This window comes from Periplaneta americana, chromosome 13 (genome assembly GCF_040183065.1).
Source record: "Periplaneta americana isolate PAMFEO1 chromosome 13, P.americana_PAMFEO1_priV1, whole genome shotgun sequence".
Classification (NCBI taxonomy): domain Eukaryota; kingdom Metazoa; phylum Arthropoda; class Insecta; order Blattodea; family Blattidae; genus Periplaneta; species Periplaneta americana.
In genome coordinates this window covers 128,133,366-128,149,176 of record NC_091129.1, presented here as the reverse complement: position 1 = coordinate 128,149,176, position 15,811 = coordinate 128,133,366, and the positions used below count along the sequence as shown (strand labels likewise).

Sequence of the window (15,811 nt, the reverse complement as noted above, 5' to 3'; positions counted from 1 at the left end):
ATTGGAAACAAACTTACACCAAATCTAAAGATATGTGAAACAAAATATCCTACATCAACAAATCTAAGGACAACACGAAAGAAAAAATTCTAAATCAATCATTGTTTTTGTTGTTCCTAGATAATGCAAGTAATATCATACGTAGGCATAATCTCTCTAAACAAATGTTGAATTTCTGCAGTGTTTTCTATGTACTGCTTCTCAATATCAAACTAATAATATTTTAAGTGGATTATGCTTACTTCACTTCACTAGCCTTTAATTTTTTACACATTGTCAAGGAGTGGTATACTTACTGGCTTTGGAATTCTTCTACTGCATGACAACAATTACGTAGGAGAGCTAATTAAGAGACTAAATTACTTTAGCTGATTAAAGAAAATACACGACAAATCTATGTCATATAACATGCCACAATAACCTTAAGATACCATTAAATACCATAAAATGAATAACACAACCATAACAGCATTCAAAAACAATAATTATAATGTAAATAAATATTCTGAGGTGCAACAATTAAAATAAAACTGTGCAAAGCAAAGTTAAATTTAACTGCAAAACATGGAACCAAGGAGAAACCATGGGGTCATGTATAATATCTAGTTCAGCTTCAATAAATCAAACACATTTTTTTTATTAATTACAATTTTTCAACAAAATACACATTCACTGAAGTTTGATTTATTAAAGCTCAATCAAGTATCACATTTCTCGGATATATGTTTGCATACTAGACCTGTTTTATCGTCATTGTTTACAAGAATAATTATGTAAAATTACTGAATAAGTAACAATTGCTTTACTGTGTTAATATTGCGGTAAATTCGATGGTGTTTGGGTAAAGGGAGATAAGTCCTAAAAATGATTTTCGAGTTAAATGAAAATTAAACATTGGACCCTTATTGCGAATAATTTTCTACACAAATAAAACACATCAAATGCTAGTACACTTTTGCTTTTTGCACATCCACTTGTAGAATTTAACTTGTGTATTCCCCTGGGGAGAAAAACTCCACTTGCACATATCCACAAAGAGGAAATATGTTGTTGTTGTTTTCTAATGCCAGGCGTTTGACAATAAAGTCATTTGACCTCTTGCACTCCAATATTTTTCAAAGATATTATCATGACCAGCCACTGAAGCACAGATTTTGAGGTGTTCCGAATTCATTTCTTGGTTTGAGTTGCACAATGGGCAGTTAGGGGACTGATATATTCCAATTCTATGCAGGTGTTTGGCCAAACAATCATGGCCTGTTCCTTATCTAAATGCAGCTACAGACGATTTTCGTGGTAAATCGGGAATTAACTGTGGATTTTGATGCAGAGAGTTCCATTTTTTCTCTTGGGATTGTGTTATCAAATTTTGTTTGTTGAAGTCTAAGTATGTAGATTTAATAAATCTCTTCACAGAGTAATACGTAGATTTAGTAACAGGTCTGTAAGTAGCAGTGCTGCCCTTCTTTACTAAAGCATCCGCATTCTCGTTTCCCAGGATTCCACAATGGGATGGTATCCATTGGAATACAATTCTTTTATTGAGTGATATTAATTGAGAGAGCATTTTAGTTATTTCTGCTGTTTGAGATGAAGAGGAAATATAGAGTAACACAGTGAGCATTTGTTTCCTACTGCTATTAAACAAGCAACATGTCTACTCATTTATTTCTCCACGTACCATTATTTCTTTCCCCTGATCCCGTAATTTTGTTTAATATAATACTCTTTCTTAGTAATGTTAAATTCAATAATAATCTCTGTATGCATGTTTAAAAATGCTTTGATTTTTTATATAAATGCTTTGATTTTTTTATGTTTTTATTTATCATATTCAGGTACATTTTTCATACCTCCTTCATAAATGATAAGGTAAAGGGGACTAGCCTATATCCCTATTGCAACGGAGGTCCACAGGGGAGCAGGATGTTAAGACTCCCATCTTTTCTAGACAATCAGTGGGGATGTTAATCCTACATGCTTGTTGCTTTTGGCTGAGTAAACTCCACGGCAAAGTGCAGCTGGAAGGATTAGATCAATGGTGAAAATCCATTGGGAATTGAACTCGCGACTTTCTGGCTTGTAATGCCTTAACAGTGACCCTAACGCACACAGATCATTTATTTCCTCATGTTGTCTCTCATGACCTCCCCAAGAAAAACAAACAAAACTGTGTAAACAAAAACATACAAAATGACTCTAAATTTCTTTGTATAATGAAAAATACTGTAATGATGAAATCTTAATTCAGTGAAATTCGGATAAAACAGGATTAGTATTAAATCCTTAAAACAGTGACAATAATATACACTAACCCCTATAAAATAAAGCAAAAACAAAGCAAAGTGAAATCACCATGTTCTTTTTGCCAACCTGCAGCAGCGAGCTGGGCCGTCACTTCATCGCCCATCGCCGCCGCCATGAGGTCTCCTCCTGCATCAAAGTGAGCTGACCCTGGCGTGGATGGGCAGCCATCATCGTCAGACGACACCATGTGATTTATTGATGAGCTACTTGTGCCAACTGCAATCGCCAGTGAATCACCAGTAGATGTATTCATTATGGTGACCATTAGTGCCTAGAAACAAATTTCAATTACTCAGTAACTATCCTAAAAATGCTACACAAACATTAAGACTGTCTCACATTAAATTAATTCACATTTACCAGGAAAAACTGACAGAGTAGTTTGAAAATTCTATTCCAAAGGTATTTTTGCTCATAGGATCAATGCCATAAACGAAAGTGCAATGTATTACAAATAAAATCAGAGCACACTCAAATAGCATTTTATCTATAAAACAATAAAAGTACTGTTTCTCACACATAAATGGTGGGATTGAAAAGTTTTAAGAATGGATCTATAATTTCAAAATGACAGTACTTACAGCCTATTATGATAGATTCCTTCAAAGTAGTCCTCTTGTAACTGAACACACTGACTCTAATGATGTTTCCACTTTCGGAAGTATTTCTGGGAGTTCGCCACCTTTATGGTGTTAAGAATTTTCCTCGAATTAGCTTGAATCTCTTCTGTAGTGTCAAATCTCTTTCCTTTGAGAATGCACGATGAGCTGATGTGTTGTCATGATGGAGGATCCACTTCTTGTCTTGCCACAGTGCTGGTCTCTACCTCACATTTTCTCGCAATCGCTCCAGAACACTTTTATAGTACTCGAGCTTGGTTGTCTGCTGTCCCTTCAGAGAATATTCATGGTGCATAATACCAGAAGTATCGAGAAAAAGAAAAGAAAAAAAATCAGCAAAACTTAGCTAGTCTTTTTCACTTTTAGTGATGCCAAACCAAGATCCTTCCACTATGAAGACTTCACTTTAGTATCTGGGTCACACCCATACATCCATGTCTCATCAATTCATCACCTCTAATGACCCTATATAACAAACCCGGTTCATTCTCAGTCAGATTCATTAGTTATTGGGACACTTCAAAGCACTGTTATTTCTGTTCACCTGTCAACAATTTCGGAATTAATCTGGAAGACACGTGAAGCATCTGTAATTATTATACCGGTACTATTAGTACTACATGAACTGTATAAAATATCAAATTTAACTCAGTGGTCACCTCTCCAATTGTAAATCGAAGGTCAAAGTAAACTCTAACAATGTTATTGTCCGTCTTTGAAGTGGAGAGCAAGGATACCAGACTGAAGAGATGATATTCAATGGATTCTCAGTCATCCCTAAACTTGTTGCACCAAACAAGAATGTTGGATCTACTTATACACTTATTTGCAGAAATTGTCTCTGTCTTATTTCCGAAACCAAATTTCCAATTTTAAAGCAAAATTTGATGCAAGAACGCTTCTCCATTTTTTCATCAATCTTCACACATATAGAATTCACCAACAGCACTTCATACTCAGCAGGGTGCCATTCTCCACTGGACAAAACAAGTTTTCTCTTTTAATCCCATGACAAACACAACCTCAAATAAATAAACAATGGCAGTTCCAGTATAAAACTTTTCAATCACATCACATATTTTACATAACAACAATTAAACCTAGTATGAGATGATAGTACAGCATAAGAGCTTCATGAAATAAACATACATTCTTTCATTCATCACTGCATTTTCAAAACAATTAGTTTTCAGATATTTTTCATTCGATCTGCAGACTTTCAATGAAAATTCTTTATTTTATCCTACATTTTTACTTAATGATACTTCGAACTGCAAAGTTTATTCTATACAAATTAGAATAGAATGATATGACGAACAAGAAAGAATTTGGCAGGAAGTGGTTAGAACCTATTTTTCAAGGTGCTACTCTCTACATTTGCCCAAAAAGACTAGATACTACATATACCAAAGTACTGCTAAGGACCGTTCTTTTATTAGGAGCTAATAGATCTATTGCTCAGGGGTGTCTGGGACAGGAGGCATAAAAAGAATATAAAATACCGAACCTGATAATATTCATTTTGTAAGCCAGCTACAAACAATCTCTCACCACACAATTCTTTTGTAATGTATACCACGATTCAGAAAAGTTGTTACTACTATCACATGTTCATTATGTTACTAAATTTCGTTTACTGAAAACAACATCTATATACAGGTTGATTCACGAGGATTTACCGTCACTTACAGTGCTCATTTTCGAAGACATTCTGAGCAAAAAATTTCATGTAAATGTTTGTCCTAATCGCAATATTTTCATAGTTACATTAATTTGAAGTTGTTAGTAAAATACTTTATTTCTATAGTTTTACGAGTAAAAAGATATTACAAATCGAGAATGAACTAGTCAGAAGTCTAATTTCTTTAATTGCCTAGTGTTATCAAGATAAAAATGTGTTGTTAATTGCTTTGTACAGATTTTGTTTTTCAATTTTTAACTAAAAATGACATCATTCTTACGCACTTATCACAAAAATTGTTACAAAACATACAACTTTAAGAACTTGATTCTTTACAGTTTAATTATGCATCCTACTGTACAATCTTAAAGAATTTACACGAGTGGCGTGATTTGTTAACAATTGTTGCGATAAATGCGTAAGAAAATGTAATTTTGTAGTTAGAAATCGAAAAAAAAAATCTGTACGAAGCAACTATGGAATTCACAAAACATTTTTAACTTCAGAATACTACCTAATTAAAGAAATAATACTCCTGAATAGTTAATTCTTTATCTGTAATATTCGTTTACCCTCAAAACTCAAGAATAATGGTATTTTACAAACAACTTCAAATTAGTGTAATTCTGGAAATATTGAGATTAGGATAAATGTTCATATTACTTTTTTGCTCTTCTGTCTTCGGAAATAAGCTCCATATGGGATGGTAAATCCTCGTGAATATAAGGTGAATTAGTAATGGAAATTACAGGGAAACAGCCGAACGGATTTTAATGAAGGACCCCTCATTTTGAAGCTTGGCATTCAAGGATGTGCAGAAAAATAGTAGTTTTCAGTGAGATGTTCATTTTCCTACAAAGTTTTCCGATTTTTCAAAACCCATCTCTTGTAAGTTTAGAGAACTAATAGCTTTCCAGAAAAAAAAAAAAAAAATATATATATATATATAAAAGCACGCATACACGCATCCCCCCCCCCCCCCACACGTGCCTTCTACATCAAACCTGATATTTTCTTAACTCTCACCTACAATCCGCAATGATCTGAAATAGCTACTGCTTTATTCTCACATGAAAAACACACTCATCGTCCTGACATTGTTACTTGCATTTTCGCATTGAAACTCAAGAACTTAAGATGAATAGGTTCAAGAAAAAGTATTTGACATAAAAAACATCATTCAGAGGGAGTATGTGTCATTATTACGGAAGCAAATAATTTTCAAAATGTCTGGTATTCTTCATTGAAAATAAATCTGAAAAAATTTGATTTTGGACTTCTAATGAACTTAGTTTGCAGCATTTGCTGCACAAGCCACTAGTTAAATTTAATGTAAAGCATTTTGAACATCTGAGGGAAAAGACACTCTCTTGTTCTGTCAACCTCAATAATGTAACTTGTTGGGGACACAGAAAAACAGCAATTGTCATCCATAAAATGTTGTTGTTGTTTTCTAATGCCAGGCGTTTGACAATAAAGTCATTTGACCTCTTGCACTCCAATATTTTTCAAAGATATTATCATGACCAGCCACTGAAGCACAGATTTTGAAGTGTTCCGAATCCATTTCTTGGTTTGAGTTGCACAAAAATGTAAAATTATAAGCTCAATTGATCCAACCACCCAGGCAGCAACTGTGTTACTTGACACTAACTAATCTCAGTCACAAGTGAGTAAGAAAAATGAACAATGAACATAAAAGGAAGAAAAAGAAAACAACTTATTAATGAAACTATATTTTATTTTGTGTTAAATGTATGCTTGTATCTTTTGTCAGCATAAAGAATATCTGAATATTAGCAACAGTATTACTTATATGGTAAATAGCATAACAATGAATTTTTTAACAATTCACTCAATTTAGGATAAATGCTATAAAGCTTTCAAATTTCTTACACTAATTTTTGTTAATAGGCCACTGCTTCTGTTACTGCCATTAGTAGTACCAATATTATTACTACCACCACCATTACTACCATTTTTATTATTGAAAATATGCCTCGAAACACATTTTATTTTGAAAATAAGGACTTTTTGGAATTCATCAATTTTCATGCAATATAATCTCTAATATAACAAAATAAAATTAAAGAAAATTGTTGTAGTTAATTTAAGTAATTTTCATTTATTTCTAAAATCTTAATTCTAAAGCACTTCCTTTCCTGAGCTAAAAAGCTGATACTTAAGGAAGAATTCTGCATTATCAAGTACCTACCAGTGTCAAAATGAATGAAACTGGGCCAATGGTTAGGTTCCAGGCACTGTCAGACAGATGGCATATCAAAAACCATTTTTCGGATTTGGTGTTGCTGAAAATGAGTATTTCCATAAAAACTTAATCTCAAATCTTTTCGAAATCTCCCTAATTCTCTTGCCCTAACACAAAGGTGTACAAAGAATGCAAATTACACGTTTATTTTTGTTGCATATTATATTATTCGCAACTATTACTATTACATTTCAGTATGAATTCACAAAATAATTGTTCATGTGTTTTGTAATTTACTTTGGTGTTAGTGTAATGTGCACTACATGAAATATTTTTCATGAAAGTGCATAATTAATAATAATTATGCTTTATTAGACTTTTCATAGATTTAGAATATTTTGTATTTATTTATTAGAATTGTTGTTAACCACCAACTTAGCCAATTATCTTAAATTCATATCAAAGGGACCAGAGTATGATCCCTTATATAACAACGTAAAGTTTATGGTGAATAGAATAGCTATGGAGCAAGTTTTGTCCAAGTACTTCGATTTCGGTTTCCTCGATATTCCATTTTGAATCTTGCGTACACTACTTTTAACACTTGAATATAAGTAATTGATTAACTAGCGGACTTACTCGTGTTAATTACGTAAGTTTGTGCGGCTTATAGCTGTTTCGGTGCTTCATCACACCATCCTCAGAGCCTACTAGATCTCGGCGTCATCTCGAACTTCTCTGCCTGTTATGTGGGTGCGTTTTATTGTTGAAAGGTGTTGAAAAGTGGAGTCAAATAGTGTGTGTGTACTGAAATTGATCTGTGTGTTGTGTGTGTTTCAATACACTTTTCAACAATCAAACGCACCCACATAACAGGCAGAAAAGTTCGAGATGACGCCGAGATCTAGTAGGCTCTGAGGATGGTGTAATGAAGCACCGAAACAGCTGTAAGTCGCACAAACTTACATAATTAACACGAGTAAGTCCGCTAGTTAATCAATTACTTATTCCTCTAATATGTTCAATTCAGGAAGTTGCTGTTCCATTATTACAATAACATCTAATCAACTTTGAATAATCTCTGTGTTTTAGAAGGGTTACAATTCATGAAGAACTATGTATCTAAATAATGGACTACTTCTGAAGCACAATTCATTAGGACACATATTTATGAATTACTTATCTAAAATGTGTTCTTAATCCTATGTTCAGTCTTCTAACCACTGTCCATTATCATTGTATTTAAAGGAGTTGAGAAAAATCCTTAAAAAGAAAGTCTACTGTAATTTCTTATCAAAATATTTGTCAATATAGGCTATTATTGTTTTTGTTTCTTTGCATCTGCAGAGACATGCCCGACAGACATATGTTGCAAATCACAATCCAGACGTCTTTAAAAAAGATAAATTAACTTTATGCTCGACCATGCCGAAATGTAGTAATTATACACCTGGTAGCAGTCCTTTAATGCACGTCATTAAAGTACAGGTGTTTTCAGCCAATGACAACTCAGCTTACAGGTGTTCAGCCAATGACAAGTCAGCTTTGTACCGTTATAAAACCGCAAGTATCGATTATTCTCGGATATGCAATCGAAAGAGAATTAGTGAAAAGTCACGGAGGCTGGAAATCCAATACTGTCGCAGAAGGTTATGTTCTGTTACTATAATAATTAGCGTTAATTGTAAATAATATTCAAATAAATTCAATTTGTCATCTCGTTTTTCAATGTCGAATTCAATAATCAAGGTTATATCAATTTAACGGGATTACATCAATTCCTTGGAAAAAATCAATACTTTCGCGTCTACGCACATCTCACAATTCACGACCTAGAACAAGGTCACTTCCGATCTTGTCAGATACAAATAAAATGTATACATCTGAATAATTTCAAGTTAGAAATATGGTCGAGCATAAAAAGTCGTATGAAACTCGCCTATAATGGTAATTAAGAAGCTCGTATGAAAATATGAAACTCGCTTGCGCTCGTTTCATAAACATCCTTACTCGCTTCTTAATTACTATCATTATAGAATCATTGCATAATGTACTATTAAATTACATCTCATTTTAGAAACAATATTGGAATGTCAAGGAAACAATTCATAATCACTTTTATTTAATGAATTTTAAAATATTATAATCCCAATTTTCATTATAATTAATAATGTGTAATAAATTTAAATATAATACAACAGAAATGCCTATACAGCACCATATGTACCTAATTTTCTGGTGTATAAGACAGATGGCAGTAAACCCTCTTTGTTAATCTTTAAATGTGAAACAAAGTCTAATGACAAAATACCAGCAGTGGTGATCCTGCATATTCACGAAAAAGGTTAAATTTATTAGGGTGGAATTAAATATAAATTGACAAGGCCATAAGAAAAGGTTTCTAGTGTTAGATTAATGCCAATCATTTTAAAATGGCTCAATTAAACGAAAATTTAGTGATAGCAATACCAAGTTAGCTGTAGTATCAGGAGGATTACATCACAGATGCAACCATTTAATGTGTCACTTAACAAGCCATTCAAAGTGTAAATGCAGGAAGAGTGAAATAAGTGGGTTACAGATAGTAGTGTGCATCATCTGGCTGTATCAGGAGCAATAAGGTAGCCTCCTATCACAAGTGTGTGATTGGGTAAAAATGACATGGAATAAGATTCATGAGACTATTATCACCCAAAGAGAGTGGCATCAGTAACACCTTACATCCTGTATAAAGGTAATTCACTACAGCTTCTAGTATTGAGTGTTTTAACGAGGGATAAAGGTTTGGTAGTGACAGTGATTTTGAAGTTCCAGAAGTAATAAATGAGAGTTTTCTGTTCTAATTTTGAAGATATTCCTTACAGGAAAGTGTCTTATACACAGGAAAATATGGTGTGTTCAAAATGTGATCCACATAATAGGCCTACTTTAACTTGAAGAAAGTTATATTAAAAGTATTAATTTCAGTCACTGACTTCACAGCATATGTTTAAGGTGTTAAACCTTTGCACTACATGTTTAAAAGACGTATGAACGTTTTTGTTGGACTACGCCAACATCATCACATACGACGTACATTTCAGCAATATCAATAATCTCTATGTGCACTATTGGGAAACAGAAATATGAATATAAATGTAATTAAATACTGTAATTTGCAACTCTTCACACTCATAATACATAATTACCTTAGTTTTATATTTTATTATTTTTTATTCCTTTTATATCATGTTACTTCATTATTCCATGTGTGAAGACTTGCAAACATATATATTTTGCAACTTACACGTGTATTTTAATTAATTGACAATAAGGCCAGTCATACAAGAATGTCAATGCGTATCATAACCATGTTGGTTTTTAGTATGTTTTATTTTGCATGCCACTAAATATGTTTTGTATTTGTAGAGATTATTGATATTGCTGAAATGTACGTCGTATCTGATGATGTTGGCGTAGTCCAACGAAAACGTTCATACATTTTTTTAAAGATGTAGTGCAAAGGTTTAACACTTTAAACATATGCTGTGAAGTCAGTGACTGAAATAAATACTTTTAATGAATTTAAATACTATTATAGTCACAATCATGCCATGGTATGAAAGAAAAATTACACAACCTCGAGCGGGAATCGAATCTGCGACTTCCTGTTGTCCGGTCAGGCGCTCTACCACTGAGCTATCGAGTTCATCTCACGCCAAATGCTTGGAATTATCCTTTCATACTGGCGACTCTGTTATAAAGTACTGTCCATAGCATCTGATCTAGTCAGCACTGCTTATGGGTTGAAAGAAACTTTACAAATGTAATCTTCATTTTACGATGTTTGGTGACGTATACACATCCGTTGATGTGACATATTAATGAATTTAAATACTATTATAGTTACAATCATGCCATAGTATGAAAGAAAAATTACACAACCTCGAGCGGGAATCGAACCTGCGACTTCCTGCGACAGGAAGTCGCAGGTTCGATTCCCGCTCGAGGTTGTGTAATTTTTCTTTCATACCATGGCATGATTGTAACTATAATAGTATTTAAATTCATTAATATGTCACATCAACGGACGTGTATACGTCACCAAACATCGTAAGATGAAAAATACTTTTAATATACAATACAGACTTCTTTGAAAACTATAAAAATGAATTGCAAAATATTGAAGAAAGTTCACCATTTACAGTAAGCTACACAATAACAATACATACTGGTGTGTGTATACCTTGAATTAGCCTGGCTTCAATGTTGTAAATTTCCTCTTCAATGATCGTGTATAAACCGCAGGTCTATTAATTTTAAGAATGACCTGTTGCTGTAGTATTGTAGTCCATGTATATGCCTGAAATAAATACATTACACAAATGTTCAAATGCAGTCTCATTCGAAGTAAAGTTCAAATCCCATCTATTAATAAAGATGTCTTGTAACATCTCTACTGAAGGTCTACAGTCATTCTTACCCCATGTTATAAAATCACATTACATATCTACCTAATGTTTGGTTAGAAATGTGAAAAAATAAGAACCTACGGAAAAAAAAAAAAAAAAAAAAAAAAACTTTTAGCGAGATATTAGTTAATGTAAAAGGGTAAGTAATTTGTTTCACAATTCAATTACTCTCGTAAAATACATTAAGTAGGCCTATACCAGATTTTGATTAAATTTTATAATTCATTTCATGTTTCGGAATTTTGAGATTTACATTTGCAAGCCTTGAAAATAAATTTGCTAGCAAGTCATATTTCAAACAAATTACAAAATGAGCATTTATGATAAACAGGCTTGAATGTAATGTGTCAAATGTTATCTAGTTTCTATGCGATTATAAACAGAATAAGTCTCAGAAACAGGCTGAACAGATTTTTTATAGTCCAGCAGGAGACATCGGCAATTTCAAGAAAAACCACAAACACTTATATAGTCATTATCTGTTGAAATGTTGCGGAAAATACATATAACAGTAGATACAATTATAGAACTTTGCACACTAAATTTGTAGAGGATCTTAACTTTTTGAATTAAATGAATAAACACACATAACTCCTATACATAATTATGGCCACTAAGAATTCAGCTTCAGTACTGATGCGTGCATCGAAATCTTTCACATAGTATTGTACACACTAAACTCAACACATACATTTTACAAGTACTGATCTGAAGAATATATCTTTTTAAGGGTCTGTTCATTCCCATATAGCTTCACACTAAGTTCTTCATATGAGAAATGAAAGTTTGTTTTCACTTGCAACAAAGCTGTTTCAGTTTTCATTTTTGACTTTTCTTCAGTCCAGATTGAGTTCATTGTGGAGAAAAGTCTTTCAACTGACGAATTACTGACTGAAAGACACATGATTAATGACACTATTTTGAGAAGATTTTCAAATGGAATAGAATTTATTTTTTGAAATGTTGAAAAACACTACACCAATTTTCACCTGTTGGTTTGTCACAAAACTTCTCATTTTCTGAACTACTTAAAAATGGATGCTGCAGCAGTTCTAAAGCTTCCGCGTAACATGAATGAAGACAAAGATGTTGTGTTATTCTTAAAGAGTGCAGACTATCTCAAATTGTGCTCGCTGGTTCTTCTGTCTCATACTGAGAACTGTTCAGAAATGTGCATAAATTGCAGCAGTTTCATCACGATACTTAAATATTCACGTGTAAAATGTCATTGAAACAAAATCAAAACTTCTGGAGACAAAATTAATTTCTGGGGACATTTGCTCCCCAGGGACAGCAACTCAAAACTGGGGACTGTCCCCTGAAATCGGGAATGTCTGGTCAGTCTATCAGAAATGGAAATAATAGCATATAGGTAAGGGTAACTACATGTAAAACTGTTCACCGAAATTAAATTACAGTGAAGCTTTCAAATCCATGGTGCCATTTACAAAACACATTTGAAAATATCTTTAAAATATTCCTTTTTCATCTCCTCTTCTATGTTTAATCAACTGTCCAAACACAGGACTGAACCTCTCAAGTGATACCAACAAGACACCACTTATGAGGCAACTAGGCCAGAAAATAATGAAGTAAGGCTGCCAGTTCCTTTCCCTCTCCCTTTTCTATATAGAGTTCCTTCATAAAATCAAAAATAAAAAAAGCTATAGCAGTGTTCCATATTTTTTACTCACCTTGTATATGTTAAAAGTATGTGTAGGCATTTTGCCATTACAATAGCTTCATTCTCAAAAACAAAATCGAAATCAATACCACTATGAAATCTGGCTTGACATCGGGTCTATTAATAATGGAATTTCACAAGGATCAATATTAGGTCCCCTACTTTTTCTAGTGTTCACAAATGATTTTGGCCCCCTAATAAAAGATGTAGGTCATCCCATACTATTTGTAGATGACAAAAAGTATAATAATTACAGCCAATAACTCCAACACATTCCAATCTTCAACAGGGGCAATTCTTCTCAAAATATGTGACTGGTTCTCAGCCAATAAATTAGTATTAAATTGTAACAAAACTAATATAATTAAATTTAAATTCCGTCCAAATTCAACCTCTCAAATTTCAAGCGCAATAATTAATAATAGGTCCCTAATAAAAATAACAACAACCAAATTTCTTGGCTTACAAAATGATAACGTGTTAAACTGGAAAAATTATATTTAAAAAATTATCTCCAAACTAAATTCAACATGTTATGCTATTAGATCTATGCAAGAGTTAGTAAATGCCAATACCTTAAAAACAATATACTTCGCATACTTCCACTAGGTAATGAGTTTTGAAATAATATTCTGGGAAAATTCTATAGATATTAACAGTATATTCCTACTACAAAAAAGAGTAATTAGAATAATAGTAGGTGTCAAATCTAGGGAATCGTGTAGGATTATTAAAAAAAAAACTACAAATAATGCCCATGTCTTGTCAGTATATTTTTTTTCATTAATAAACTTCCTTGTGTGTAATCGTGAAAACATTGTAACTAATGCGACAGTTCATAATATAAATACTCGTTAAAAAAATGACTTTTATACTCCATTGGCAAGTCTATCGTGCTAACAAAAAGGAGTGTGTTATATGGCAGCAAAAATTTTTAATAGCCTCCCTATGAATATAAAAAAATCAAACTCAAAACATAAGATTATTTAAGGCCAAATTAAAGAAGTACTAATTTCTCACGCCGTTTATTCTGTGGGTGAATTTATGACATTCAACAACACTTCATGAATATTTCTGTCTTGTATTAAGTATCGATACTAAGCCCTTCTGTTGTACTAGTATATTGTAGAATTCTTCTGTATATATTTCAACTAGACTGTGACTATAATTAAGATTTGATTGACATGTTGCAAATTCTAGTTGTGAAGCGATGTACAAATACATTAGAATATACATAAATACAATACAATACAATACAGTCATCTTAAGGTTATTCAGTGCAACTCGCAGAACTGAAATCTGAAACTTGACATCAACAAGTCTAACAGAATTATTACAGTACTCTTTTTTTGAACATTTATTCCCTGTCACATACTCTGTACTACTATCAAGCAGAATGCATTTGTGTGAACTTAATGAACACCAGCTAGTATTGTCCAACTTTCTCTTTGGACAATGGACCCTGCACTAAAATTCTAGAGTAATAAGTATTTGGCATTTTTCGAGTTGGTCTCTTCCCTAATATTTCAATCATCATGGCATTGTTTCTGTCAGAGACGACTCTAGAGTGAACAGTTTCTAAAAGATTGAGAGGGCTATAGTTGATGCATCTGTTGACCTGTAGGCAAATGCTTGCAAATGAGGTTGTACTGGAGGGGAAAGTAGAAATGAAGGCAATGTATACTAAGTAATTTACGTAATTGAAATTATAGCAGCAATCAGAACCACTGAGACAATACAGCAACAACGAATAAGAAATGGAATGAGAGTGGAAACGGAAATATTTAAAGAAAATCTGACAATGGCAGTTATATTGTATTGGTAGCAGCAGTGGCAGTGGAAACAGTAGGGACTATTGTGGAGATAATAATGATGGTGGTGATATAGTCCCGTCGCTCTAATTTCTGGCAGCCAATCACGTTGCAGGTCGGCTACATTTAAACGTGTGCGTCTTGTGATTCACTGATGAAGATGTTAAGCATTTCCTAAGGCTGGATAAATACTTAATATAATCGCCCACCATTTTGGCTCGTTCGTTGGTGTTTGCAGAAAGCACACAAAGAAATTATTTGTCACTCAATTATTTGCTGAATTACAGTGCGTTTGATTTATTATCATAGACGCTACGACATGGTAATGTTTAACGGTGTGGCAAATAGATCCCTCGTCTGGTAGCTCAGCAACGAAAGAACAAAAATGGCAAATGATACTACCTACCTAGACTTTATAGAGCCTTGACTTCCTAAGACGTAAGCAAAGAGGAGGAGTCACGCTGGGAATAACAGCGTCACAACTATAGTAAGAACATGGTCATAGTAATACAGGTACTAGTGGTGATATTAATAAGTTGTAGTATTAGAACTAGTAGTGGTAGTAAAAGTAGTATAGTCAATCCAAGATGTGTACGGAGCAGAAGTAAACAGCTGACTAGCCATACATCAATGTAACCTGTCTTTTCATTGGTGTAGCACACCAGTTCGAGTTACAGTGGTAACATTAGAAATCATCTACTTCTGCTCTATATACATTCTGGATGACTATAGTAACCGAGTCCTGGAGAGCCAAGTATGCAAACATAAAATAAGACATGAGAAGAGTCCAGTCCAGATGACCAGGCTACAGGCCATGCATCTTATTCCGAATGTGACCAAGACCAAATGTCATGCTCGGATCCAGTCTTCACTGAGTGTCGGCCACTTTACCTTATATTCCTTCTAAAATGCATGTTTTGTTATTATTTGGTTGTTGTCTTCAGTGTAGAAATTTCAAGAGGATTGTTACTGCCAACCGAAAAGAAAGACCATTTCAAGACTGAGAGTAATAATAGATCCTCTGTAGTAGATGAAATAAATCTTTATA

At 33.3% G+C, this 15,811-nt stretch overlaps 1 protein-coding gene across 13 annotated transcripts in view; it reads right to left on the bottom strand.

Annotated features, from left to right (window-relative positions):
- ewg (DNA-binding protein Ewg) overlaps positions 1 to 15,811 on the bottom strand; it is an 86,586-nt gene that overhangs the window by 57,164 nt on the left and 13,611 nt on the right. For 9 of the 13 annotated variants that reach the window (XM_069844195.1, XM_069844194.1, XM_069844200.1 and 6 more), the window contains exons 2-4: positions 11,043 to 11,159; positions 6,824 to 6,917; positions 2,356 to 2,578 (exon numbers count right to left, since the gene is read on the bottom strand). In XM_069844195.1, the coding sequence (XP_069700296.1) occupies positions 2,356 to 2,572 (217 nt within the window). In that variant the 5' untranslated portion in view covers positions 2,573 to 2,578; positions 6,824 to 6,917; positions 11,043 to 11,159. The remainder of the gene's footprint in view (positions 1 to 2,355; positions 2,579 to 6,823; positions 6,918 to 11,042; positions 11,160 to 15,811) is intronic. The other 4 variants (XM_069844199.1, XM_069844201.1, XM_069844197.1 and 1 more) reach the window with 2 other exon arrangements.